Source organism: Anomaloglossus baeobatrachus, chromosome 12, assembly GCF_048569485.1.
Source record: "Anomaloglossus baeobatrachus isolate aAnoBae1 chromosome 12, aAnoBae1.hap1, whole genome shotgun sequence".
Lineage (NCBI taxonomy): Eukaryota > Metazoa > Chordata > Amphibia > Anura > Aromobatidae > Anomaloglossus > Anomaloglossus baeobatrachus.
The window spans coordinates 113344466-113357849 of record NC_134364.1 but is presented as its reverse complement, the minus strand read 5'-3'; the positions used below and the strand labels follow the sequence as shown (position 1 = coordinate 113357849).

Genomic DNA, 13384 nt, shown 5'->3' with positions numbered 1-13384 from the left:
AGTCGTCTCCTGTCTCTCGGGCAGTCAGATTGAGGAACTGTGATGTGGGAAGTTCCTCTCATCTGAGGAATCATGTGTGCGCTGCCTGTGACATCGCGTCCTCCCGGTGTCTGACATGTTCCAGAACCTTACTCTCTGTTATTTCCTCCCTCTAGTAACCAATCTAAACCTGATCTTGCCATTCCATATGTGGTGCAGAAGTGTGGTGCGGGTGTGCTGCTCCCGGGCACAATGCCCATTGTCTTGGGTTTATATATGATTCAGATCCTTCCTCCACACCCTACATCCAATCCCTGTCCTCATATCACCTGAGCCTCAAAACGTCTCCAACACCCAGCCTTTCCCTTTATTCTGTGGGTCTGATGAATTGTCATCTGCACTGCTGCAACTCACTGCTATTTGTTTTTTCATTTTGTGTAAGGATATGTGCGCACGTTGCGTACTAGCCCAGCACCGTAAAAGGTGCACTTCAGAGCGCAGCTGAAAAGCTCTGTTCTGAAGCGCATGGTGCCGGCGAGAACGTGCACTCTGCCTGCAGCTCCTGCCATAGACAGAGCAGGAGCTGCCAGCAAAGCGCACGGAAGAAGTGACATGTCACTTCTTTTTGCGCAGCGCTTCGGCAGTAGCCGAAGCGCTGCGCTCTAAAACGCCACGTGCGCACGGCCCCTGCACAATCTCCATAGACTGTGCAGGGGACGCAGGACGCATGCAGTTACGCTGCGCTACAAAGCGCAGCGTAACTGCATGAATTTACGCAACGTGCGCACATAGCCTAACTCTCTCCTTGTAATCAATACAGGCTCTGTCCAGCCTCTGCACTAATGCCTCCACCCCGTGCCAGTCATTGCACTGGCTGCCCACCCTCTATAGAAGGCAACATAACCTTACCACACTGACAAACTCCACCACAATGCTGCACTTCCCTGCATCTCCTCATCTGGCTACCACATCACTTACTCTCCACCATTCTATATCACTCTATATCTTCTCATCTCTGCCTACGACCCTACTATCTTCTCCACAGTGCTGCACTGCCCTACCTCTCCTCTACTATACCACTCATCTACTCCAGTGCTGCACTGCCCTACCTCTCCTACTTCATATCCTCTACCACCCTACTCATCTTCCCCGTACCACCTCACTCATCTTCTCCAGTGCTGCACTGCCCTACCTCTCCTCTACTATACCAATCATCTCCAGTGCTGCACTGACCTACCTCTCCTCTACTATACCAATCATCTGTGCTACACTGACCTACCTCCCTTCTACTATACCACTCATCCAATCCAGTGCTGCACTGCCCTACCTCTCCTCTACTATACCAATCATCTCCAGTGCTGCACTGACCTACCTCTCCTCTACTATACCAATCATCTCCAGTGCTGCACTGACCTACTTCTCCTCTACTATACCACTCATCTTCTCCAGTTCTACCTCTCCTACTTCATATCCTCAACCACTCCACTCATCTTCCCATAACACCTCACTCATCTTCTCCAGTGCTGCACTGCCCTACCTCTCCTCTACTATACCAATCATCTCCAGTGCTGCACTGACCTACCTCTCCTCTACTATACCAATCATCTGTGCTACACTAACCTACCTCCCCTCTACTATACCACTCATCCAATCCAGTGCTGCACTGCCCTACCTCTACTATACCAATCATCTCCAGTGCTGCACTGACCTACCTCTCCTCTACTATACCAATCATCTCCAGTGCTGCACTGACCTACCTCTCCTCTACTATACCAATCATCTCCAGTGCTGCACTGACCTACTTCTCCTTTACTATACCACTCATCTTCTCCAGTTCTACCTCTCCTACTTCATATCCTCAACCACTCCACTCATCTTCCCATAACACCTCACTCATCTTCTCCAGTGCTGCACTGCCCTACCTCTCCTCTACTATACCAATCATCTCCAGTGCTGCACTGACCTACCTCTCCTCTACTATACCAATCATCTGTGCTACACTAACCTACCTCCCCTCTACTATACCACTCATCCAATCCAGTGCTGCACTGCCCTACCTCTACTATACCAATCATCTCCAGTGCTGCACTGACCTACCTCTCCTCTACTATACCAATCATCTCATGTGCTACACTGACCTACCTCCCCTCTACTATACCACTCATCCAATCCAGTGCTGCACTGCCCTACCTCTACTATACCAATCATCTCCAGTGCTGCACTGACCTACCTCTCCTCTACTATACCAATCATCTCATGTGCTACACTGACCTACCTCCCCTCTACTATACCACTCATCCAATCCAGTACTGCACTGCCCTACCTCTCCTCTACTATACCAATCATCTCCAGTGCTGCACTGACCTACTTCTCCTCTACTATACCACTCATCTTCTCCAGTTCTACCTCTCCTACTTTATATATTCAACCACTCCACTCATCTTCCCATAACACCTCACTCATCTTCTCCAGTGCTGCACTGCCCTACCTCTCCTCTAGTATACCACTCATCTCCAGTGCTGCACTGACCTACCTCTCCTATCTCACCTCCCCTACCACCCCATTCATCTTCTCCAGTGCTGCACTGTCCTACCTCTTCTCCTGATCTGTCTACCATCCTATTTGTGCTCTCCACAGTACTGTACAATACTTCATCTCCTCATCTCTTTTTATCACCCTACTTTTGCCCTTTATTTCACTAATGACCTAAGAATAACATTCTTTATAATCTAAACCTACCACTCCCATATCCAAGACTTTTCCCGTGCTGCGCCAGTTTTCTGGAATGCACTACCCGAGACAGTGCGGTTAATTCCCAATGTTCTTTTTAGCCAGGTCTATCACCTCACTAATCAAATTGTTCTCCCTTCCTACACTTTTAATCAAATTTGGTTCTTTCTATTATCTTTTTTTTCCCCCCTTCATGTACTGGGCTGGACTGTATGTCTGTCCTTACACAGATCCTGGCTGGTGAGCGGCCGCCGGACATTCCAGCCATTTGCATGTTCCTCTGTAGTGTCTGATATTGTTTGCACTGATTTGTGCTGGCAAATATGCAGGTGCTGTCTACGTAAAAATTATTTGTCTCCTACCTGATGGCTAAATTGGTGGAATTAATTTTTTGTCTTCCTCAGGGCCCAGACCATCATGAAGGCTCGCTTGAAAGGTGCCCAAACTGGGCGAAACCTGCTGAAGAAAAAGTCTGATGCCTTAACCATGCGCTTCCGGCAGATCCTTAAGAAAATTATAGAGGTGAGGTCCGGCTGAAGCTCCGAGGAAGGCACACAACAAGCAAGTGGTGCTAGTCTGGCAGCCCACAACTAACGAGACCACCCAGTCATGCTTGTCTGTCCCCTGATATTAGAGCCACAGCCATATCTCTGTATTACAGAGGACAGGCGGCTGTCAGTAGGTGCCTGCACTGATCACAGGTATCTCTGCATGTCACGGAAGAAGCACATGAGCGCCCTCTAGTGATTTAAGCTGAGAAAAAGAGGGGCACTGTGAAGGGTTTTATACCCTAAATATTAGTGGGGCACTGTGCCTGACCTCCAGTAATGTGAGGCACTGGTGACTGCTGAATGAAAATAAGGGTCTACTTAAAGGAGGAAAGAGACCACATGGCGGGAATCTCCCTCTTCCTTGATTAAGGACTCCAATCTCACAATAGGTTTCACCTCTGAGGCTTCTTCAGGGGTTTTCTTCTACTAATAGCATGTTTTGTGGATCTGCCATAAGTGTATGGAGTCAGCTATAAAATGAGAGTATATCCTATTAATGGGAGCAGTAGAGTCTCAAGATGTGGCCCTCAGTTCTGGACAGGTTGTTCACCTTTGGTCTGCAGAAGTGTTTCCCAAATTGTAGTCCTCATGGCCCCCAACAGATGACGTTTTAGGGTTTCCTTAGCATTGCACGGGTGATGGAATCATTATCAAAACATCAGAAATTGTCACATTTTCTCTCACTTGGGCACTAATAAGGAAATCCTCAAAACATGACTTGTTGAAGCCCCTGAGGACTGGAGACTGGGAAACACTGGTCTAGAGGATACCCCCTCTGGTTTAGAAAACCCCCTGGTTCCTGTTTGCTTTAGAAAAAAAAAACCTGTGCTTTACTTGCCCTCTCCAGGTCCAGTGATGAGTCTTCTCTGCTGCTCTTGGTGTCCGATACTGTCTGCAGCGCTGTCGTCATGTGAACAGCGCTGCAGTCAATCAGTAGGCTCAGCGGAGGAGCCCCTTGTTGACTGCAGACAATAACCAAAACCCTTTGATGAGAGTGCGGTGACTCCAAACTGAATGATTTCTATTTTCAGAAATGACTTTATTTTTCTCCCTGTTGTAGACCAAGCTGCTAATGGGGGAGGTGATGAGGGAGGCCGCCTTCTCCCTGGCCGAGGCCAAGTTCACCGCAGGAGACTTCAGGTGACCACAAAAAGTACTCACATCACTGCTATTGTGATACACAGAGAAGACGCAGCACAAGATGGACCATCATACTGGACACACGGCTCCATCACTGGATTACAGCCTCTCACCCAGCTCCTCTCCCCCGGTGTATAACATCCGGCCCCTCACCCCCCAGTGTATAACATCCAGCCTATCGCCCCCCAGTGTATAATATCCGACCCCTCGCCCCCTCTGTATGACATCCGCCTCCGGTGTATTACATCCGGCCTGTCGCCCCCGGTGTATAACATCCGGCCCCTCACCCCCAGTGTATAACATCTGCCCCCTCACCCCCAGTGTATAACATCTGCCCCCTCACCCCCAGTGTATAACATCTGCCCCCTCACCCCCAGTGTATAACATCTGCCCCCTCACCCCCAGTGTATAACATCTGGCCCATCACCCCCCAGTGTATAATATCCGGCCCCTCTCCCCCAGAGTATAACATCTGCCCCCTCACCCCCCAGTGTATGATATCCAACCCCTCACCCCCCAGTGTATAACATCTGACCCCTCACTCCCCAGTGTATAACATCCAGCCCCTCTCCCCCAGTGTATAACATCCGGCCCCTCACCCCCAGTGTATAACATCTGGCCCATCTCCCCCAGTGTATAACATCTGCCCCCTCACCCCCCAGTGTATAACATCTGCCCCCTCACCCCCCAGTGTGTAACATCTGCCCCCTCACCCCCCAGTGTGTAACATCTGCCCCCTCACCCCCCAGTGTGTAACATCTGCCCCCTCACCCCCCAGTGTGTAACATCTGCCCCCTCACCCCCCAGTGTGTAACATCTGCCCCCTCACCCCCCAGTGTGTAACATCTGCCCCCTCACCCCCCAGTGTGTAACATCTGCCCCCTCACCCCCCAGTGTGTAACATCTGCCCCCTCACCCCCCAGTGTGTAACATCTGCCCCCTCACCCCCCAGTGTGTAACATCTGCCCCCTCACCCCCCAGTGTGTAACATCCGCCCCCTCACCCCCCAGTGTGTAACATCCGCCCCCTCACCCCCCAGTGTGTAACATCCGCCCCCTCACCCCCCAGTGTGTAACATCCGCCCCCTCACCCCCCAGTGTGTAACATCTGCCCCCTCACCCCCCAGTGTGTAACATCCGCCCCCTCACCCCCCAGTGTGTAACATCCGCCCCCTCACCCCCCAGTGTGTAACATCCGCCCCCTCACCCCCCAGTGTGTAACATCCGCCCCCTCACCCCCAGTGTATAACATCCGCCCCCTCACCCCCCAGTGTGTAACATCTGCCCCCTCACCCCCAGTGTGTAACATCTGCCCCCTCACCCCCCAGTGTGTAACATCCGCCCCCTCACCCCCCAGTGTATAACATCCGGCCCCTCTCCCCCAGTGTGTAACATCCGCCCCCTCTCCCCCAGTGTGTAACATCCGACCCCTCACCCCCCAGTGTGTAACATCCGCCCCCTCACCCCCAGTGTATAACATCCGCCCCCTCACCCCCAGTGTATAACATCCGCCCCCTCACCCCCCAGTGTATAACATCCGACCCCTCACCCCCCAGTGTATAACATCTGACTATATCACACAGGATAGTCTTTGAGTTTTGTAAGTAATCCTATCATGTCTCTAATACTATCATGTGTAATACACTCTGCATATCTAATCCTATGATGTGTGATACAGCAGTACAGAATCTGTGCTGCCCCCCTCGTCCTCGGTGATACTCTCCACATCGCGGTATCACTTTGCAGTCACCAGTAACGTCTCCACACTGGGACCCTAAACTCCGTCCTCCCTTATCCTATTGCAAACGCCCAGAAGGCGGGGACAAGTGACATCACACACAAGCCGACCCCGCCTACCATTACTGCAGTCATCATGCGAGCTGGCGTAGGTTTTCATGCCAAATTTCAGCAGCTGCTCCCCCTAGTGTTTGAAAACAGAAAATATAAAAACTTTTTGAATTATTTTTCATATTTTATACCATTCAAAAAAGTATATATATATTGTGGACTTTTTTTTAATTGTTGAAAAATATTTTGGTTACACTGTGCTCAGATTTATCCCATCCTAATCCTATCTTTCTCCTCCACAGCACAACGGTGATCCAGAATGTGAATAAAGCCCAAGTTAAAGTACGAGCAAAGAAGGACAATGTAGCAGGTAACGGCCAAGTCACAGCATCGGTGGGGTTCAGATCCACCTTCATAATGAGCGAGGGGCTCAGAAGGGAAGAGTATCATTGCAGGTCCATGGGGCAGGTCTGATAAAACAAGATGGACCCAACACAGTTCCCTGGATAAGTAGAGGTGATCACATCTCATCCCTTTTAAACATTTGTTTCATGTAACTCCAAGTATGAAGGAGGGCAGTCTCTGGCCAGTCTGCAGGATTATGTATCAGGGAGGCTACCTGCAGAGGGGAACAATAGACGCACAACCTCCCCACCAGATGCAGGATAATTAATCCTACTGTAACCTGAATACATTACAGTCCAAGAAGGCCAACTAATATAACACACTGTTAGAACCTTTTCCCTCTTCTAATTGTGCACACACATAAATTTAAACTGACAAACAAGCACATCTCTAGTAAAAGGCAAAACTGCAAGATTGACGTAACCAGCGCTCCGTGCTGGCAAAAGTCCAACAGCCTTTAGTTCATGGTCAGCTCCTCATAGCATCTGTCCGGCCATCAGAATGAGCTCACTGATGGATTCTCAGTTACATCTTTTTGCAACCAACAATGCAATGAAAACAACTATATAAGACAAACTTGTTAAATCTCAATTACAAAAAAATATTTATTTGCTTTTACCAAAAATACATGCATTTGGTTAAAAAAGCTGGCCAACCCCTATGTATGTACATATACAACCCCCCTATGTATGTATACTCCCCTTAGCTGAAAGACGTTCGGGGAGGTTTCAAGGGTTCTATTTATTAGAAGTCTCAGAATCCGCACCACACCTGGTCGCAGATTGTGTCTGCCATTGCAGCTCAGCCTTATTCAGTTACATGCAATACCAGGCACAACCCATGAACAGTCGGGGGCGCTGTTTTTGATTTTTGAAGCAGCTGATTGGCAGAGGAGCCAAAAGTTGGGCCCCCCTCCAATCTGATATTGATGTGCTAAGGAGTCCTGGTGATTAGGAGGTTATCACTGACTGTTCTTCCATCTTCCAGGTGTGACTTTACCTGTTTTTGAACACTACCAAGAAGGAGGCGATAGTGAGTATGAGATTAATTATTTTTCTTAATAAACATGCAACCTCCATTATTTCCACCCTGACACCTTGTATCCCATCAGGTTACGAATTGACAGGTCTGGCCAGAGGCGGAGAACAGCTCGCCAAACTGAAGAGGAACTATGCAAAGGCGGTGGAGCTGCTGGTGGAGCTGGCGTCATTGCAGGTATAGCCGGCTGCCATGTATAGGAAGAGGCTCACAAGCAAAGCCAGCACCGTCAGCCAGTGTCAGCTGTATAATACTGCAACAATTGGCTTAACCCCTTAGCTACTACTGTCAGTATTGACAGCAGTATCTAAACAGTTAGTCTTCCTCGTAAGGACTATCAACACCCCGCATTCGCCATGTAATTGTAATGGCCTTTGAATCAGCCAGCTGCTATAGGCAGGGTCTAATAGGCTATCTATAGTGTAAAACTGACAAATCTAATATCCTGAGGGACAGATATTTTTCAGGATATTAGATCAGCAATGGGGCAAGTGGAAGTTAATGTCCCTTGAAAGACAAAGGCAGAGAGAAATACACAGATTCAGCTGGTGCCTGAGGGTTTTTGGAATGCTGGATTCACAGCTACTCTGCTCAGTACTGCTGTATAATGTCCTCCATGCTGCTGCTGCTTCACAGCTACTCTGCTCAGTACTGCTGTATAATGTCCTCCATGCTGCTGCTGCTTCACAGCTACTCTGCTCAGTACTGCTGTATAATGTCCTCCATGCTGCTGCTGCTTCACAGCTACTCTGCTCAGTACTGCTGTATAATGTCCTCCATGCTGCTGCTGCTTCACAGCTACTCTGCTCAGTAGTGCTGTATAATGTCCTCCATGCTGCTGCTGCTTCACAGCTACTCTGCTCAGTACTGCTGTATAATGTCCTCCATGCTGCTGGATTCACAGCTACTCTGCTCAGTACTGCTGTATAATGTCCTCCATGCTGCTGGATTCACAGCTACTCTGCTTAGTACTGCTGTATAATGTCCTCCATGCTGCTGCTGCTTCACAGCTACTCTGCTCAGTACTGCTGTATAATGTCCTCCATGCTGCTGCTGCTTCACAGCTACTCTGCTCAGTAGTGCTGTATAATGTCCTCCATGCTGCTGCTGCTTCACAGCTACTCTGCTCAGTACTGCTGTATAATGTCCTCCATGCTGCTGGATTCACAGCTACTCTGCTCAGTACTGCTGTATAATGTCCTCCATGCTGCTGGATTCACAGCTACTCTGCTCAATACTGCTGTATAATGTCCTCCATGCTGCTGGATTCACAGCTACTCTGCTCAGTACTGCTGTATAATGTCCTCCATGCTGCTGCTGCTTCACAGCTACTCTGCTCAGTACTGCTGTATAATATCCTCCATGCTGCTGCTGCTTCACAGCTACTCTGCTCAGTACTGCTGTATAATATCCTCCATGCTGCTGCTGCTTCACAGCTACTCTGCTCAGTACTGCTGTATAATGTCCTCCATGCTGCTGCTGCTTCACAGCTACTCTGCTCAGTACTGCTGTATAATGTCCTCCATGCTGCTGGATTCACAGCTACTCTGCTCAATACTGCTGTATAATGTCCTCCATGCTGCTGGATTCACTGCTACTCTGCTCAGTACTGCTGTATAATGTCCTCCATGCTGCTGGATTCACAGCTACTCTGCTCAATACTGCTGTATAATGTCCTCCATGCTGCTGGATTCACAGCTACTCTGCTCAGTACTGCTGTATAATGTCCTCCATGCTGCTGCTGCTTCACAGCTACTCTGCTCAGTACTGCTGTATAATATCCTCCATGCTGCTGCTGCTTCACAGCTACTCTGCTCAGTACTGCTGTATAATATCCTCCTTGCTGCTGCTGCTTCACAGCTACTCTGCTCAGTACTGCTGTATAATGTCCTCCATGCTGCTGCTGCTTCACAGCTACTCTGCTCAGTACTGCTGTATAATGTCCTCCATGCTGCTGGATTCACAGCTACTCTGCTCAATACTGCTGTATAATGTCCTCCATGCTGCTGGATTCACTGCTACTCTGCTCAGTACTGCTGTATAATGTCCTCCATGCTGCTGGATTCACAGCTACTCTGCTCAATACTGCTGTATAATGTCCTCCATGCTGCTGGATTCACTGCTACTCTGCTCAGTACTGCTGTATAATGTCCTCCATGCTGCTGGATTCACAGCTACTCTGCTCAGTACTGCTGTATAATGTCCTCCATGCTGCTGCTGCTTCACAGCTACTCTGCTCAGTACTGCTGTATAATATCCTCCATGCTGCTGCTGCTTCACAGCTACTCTGCTCAGTACTGCTGTATAATATCCTCCATGCTGCTGCTGCTTCACAGCTACTTTGCTCAGTACTGCTGTATAATGTCCTCCATGCTGCTGCTGCTTCACAGCTACTCTGCTCAGTACTGCTGTATAATGTCCTCCATGCTGCTGGATTCACAGCTACTCTGCTCAATACTGCTTTATAATGTCCTCCATGCTGCTGGATTCACAGCTACTCTGCTCAGTATTGCTTTATAATGTCCTCCATGCTGCTGCTGCTTAACAGCTACTCTGCTCAGTACTGCTGTATAATATCCTCCATGCTGCTGCTGCTTCACAGCTACTTTGCTCAGTACTGCTGTATAATGTCCTCCATGCTGCTGCTGCTTCACAGCTACTCTGCTCAGTACTGCTGTATAATGTCCTCCATGCTGCTGGATTCACAGCTACTCTGCTCAATACTGCTTTATAATGTCCTCCATGCTGCTGGATTCACAGCTACTCTGCTCAGTATTGCTTTATAATGTCCTCCATGCTGCTGCTGCTTAACAGCTACTCTGCTCAGTACTGCTGTATAATGTCCTCCATGCTGCTGCTGCTTCACAGCTATTCTGCTCAGTACTGCTGTATAATGTCCTCCATGCTGCTGCTTCACAGCTACTCTGCTCAATACTGCTGGATAATGTCCTGCATGCTGCTGCTGCTGCTTCTTGAAAACATCTCTAAATAGATGTGCTGTCTATGGGAGGCATCACGGCAGCTAGTCTCTTCATTTAGCTCACAGTACCCACTGAAAGCAGAACTCTCCCTCTGTAGGAAATGCAATGTTTAAATTATATCTTGGCAGTAGGGAGGTGTAAAAACAACATTTGCTCTTAAACTCTTGAGATTTGTAACCTCTCCACTTTTTTTTTCCCTCCTGCACTCTCTTGCAGACTTCATTCGTCACTTTGGATGAAGCCATCAAAATCACAAACCGGCGTGTTAACGCCATAGAGCACGGTAAGGACAGCCAATCTCAATGCTGCTCGCCTGCCAGCTGCGTAATACAGCCGACACCCGAGCGAGAGCAATTTCTGTGACTGAAGCTAACCCCGATTGCCCCAGTTTAACCTCCCTAGATGTCACTGTCATTAATGTAAGAGGTTAACGATGGAAGAGGGGAGGTCAATATCGCACCTCTTATTTTACTGACTTGTGATGTTATAAGTTTTTACTGTTGGGTCTGAGACGAGTCAAGTATGATGAATCGGATACGATTGAGCTGATCACTCATCTGAGCACTTCTGCCCCTTCTTTTTAGAAATCTGTGGGGTCTGAGTCTGCACCCCAACCACATGGTAATATACGTTTGGTAAAATGACAGATGCCCTTCAAGGAGCAGAATCCTCATGTGGAAAGATGGCACAGCGAAAATTCAATTTTGACAATGATGAAATGTATTTGGACTTTAGTAACATTTTTTTCTTTCCTGTCCCCAGTCATTATACCTAGAATTGAGCGTACACTGTCCTACATCATTACTGAACTGGACGAGCGCGAGAGAGAAGAGTTCTATAGGTAAATACTTCTGTTGACAGTGGAAATGACTCTCTGCACCCCATCCCCCTGCAAAATTTTATTTAACAGAAAAAAAATCCATATGTGCATTACTCACCATCCCCTGGTCCAGTGCTAAGTCTCTTCCGCTGCCTTCGGTAAAATCAGCAACCCATGTTGTCAACTCGGGCGCTGATTGGAAGCGGCACCATCGTCGTGAAGACGGAACTGCCGACAATCTGATGCCAGGGGCAGCGGCAGAGACTCGGCACTGGACCTGGAGAGGGTGAGTAAAGCACAGTTTGTTTGTTTTTGTTTTTTTTTTAAATAAACTATGACAGGGGTTTTCTCAAAACTTTTAGAGGTGCGTAGTCATAGGTTTTCCTTAAAATGAAATGACTGAAATTACTGTGGATTTTCCGTCTGAATTTAACATAATCTTCAAACGGAAATTGACCTGCAGTGCAGTTGTTTTTTTTTTTTCTCTGCAGCACTTCGGTTATTATTCACTGCTCAGTGTGCAATACTACTTTCATTGCACAGTGACAGTGCACTCCCTCAACAGCTCTAATAATTGAGCCGCAACAGAATGCACTGTCAGTGTGCATTGTCACTTGCAGGGGCAGGGCTAGTCTGGTCTCTGCTCACTGCGTTTTCTTTTTAGGCTATGTGCCCACGGGACTATGTACCTGCGGATTTTGTCGCTGAAAACCTGCGAATTTATCTGGATTTTCTAGATACATCCCCAGGTTTTAGCAAGTACAGACAATCCCCATGTTATCCTATGGGACATGGGGAGTGCTGTGTCCATGCTGCGGTATGTGCAGCTGCGGAATATACTGCGGATGTCCCGCAGCCGCACGTAACTGCATGTCAATTATTCCTGCGGAAATACCTACGGATGTCGCGCCTCTCCACTATGGAGATAAAGGCTGGGACTTCCGCAGGTAAGTTGAATTAATGTCCACAGGTTTACCGAAGATATATCGCTGAAATCCCGCAGCTATGGATAGCTGCGGATTCCGGGGAGCAGCTGCGGAAAACCTGCAGACGTACCTGCGGATATATCCGCAGGTATGTTGTCCCTTGGGCACATAACCTAACAGTGCGCACTGACAGTGCACTCTGTCCTCATTAGAGTCGGCAAGGGAGCGCACTGTCATTGTGCTTTGAAAATATATTGCACATTTAGCTCAGAAGGATTTTTTATTATTATTCTGCATTCTCTAATTTTTTCAGATAGGCACAAAAATATAGAAAATGTAACATACAGAGGAAAAATAAACCCCATAACCAAGTATCTTCTTGTCTGTTATCCAGATTAAAAAAGATCCAGGAGAAGAAGAAAATTATCAAGGAACGGGCAGAAAAGGAGCGAGCGGCGTGGGCTAATTCCAGGAGCTCGGAGCCGGCCAATCTCCTGGCTGAAGATCGTGACGAAGACCTTCTGTTTGACTAGTCGGGGGGGGGAGGGAGACGAAGCAGAACACATCGGTGTAATATAATATCATATGTATTGTGCGGACCACCATCATTTGTCACGACCGCACTGTGAGCCGTGTAAGCAGCCGTGGTTTTCAGCGCAATGTTAGTTGTAGCTCTATCCTAAAAGATGCCCACCATAAAATGCGGAGACGCCTCTATGAACGTTTTTTTTAAGTTATTGTGCTTTTTGTCCCAATTGTGATTGTTCCTTGGATGACAGTAAAATAAATTGCAGGCATGTACAGTCACCCGGTCTCCTTGTCTGGTTTATTCTGTGTCTGGCAGACTTGACGACCTGCGGACCCCAAGTGGCATCTGGTCAGGGGTCTTCAATGAGTTGCGTGAAATTTAGGTCTCCTCCATTTGATAGCTATCGTGTTTTCCCCTGACAGCGACGCAGATCTCTGTGTGAGAGCCCATCCACCAACAGCACAAACCAACTGTAATTGTTTGGGGTCTGGAGAGTGG

At 48.2% G+C, this 13384-nt stretch overlaps 1 protein-coding gene across 2 annotated transcripts in view; it reads left to right on the top strand.

The window, feature by feature from the left end:
* ATP6V1D (ATPase H+ transporting V1 subunit D) overlaps positions 1-13164 on the top strand; it is a 201992-nt gene extending 188828 nt beyond the window's left edge. For both annotated transcript variants that reach the window (XM_075329923.1, XM_075329924.1), the window contains exons 2-9: positions 3114-3231; positions 4321-4400; positions 6490-6557; positions 7580-7624; positions 7704-7807; positions 10828-10894; positions 11374-11452; positions 12752-13164. In XM_075329923.1, coding sequence (XP_075186038.1) covers positions 3114-3231; positions 4321-4400; positions 6490-6557; positions 7580-7624; positions 7704-7807; positions 10828-10894; positions 11374-11452; positions 12752-12890 — 700 coding nt within the window. In that variant the 3' untranslated portion in view covers positions 12891-13164. The remainder of the gene's footprint in view (positions 1-3113; positions 3232-4320; positions 4401-6489; positions 6558-7579; positions 7625-7703; positions 7808-10827; positions 10895-11373; positions 11453-12751) is intronic.
* Positions 13165-13384: the final 220 nt, after the last annotated feature.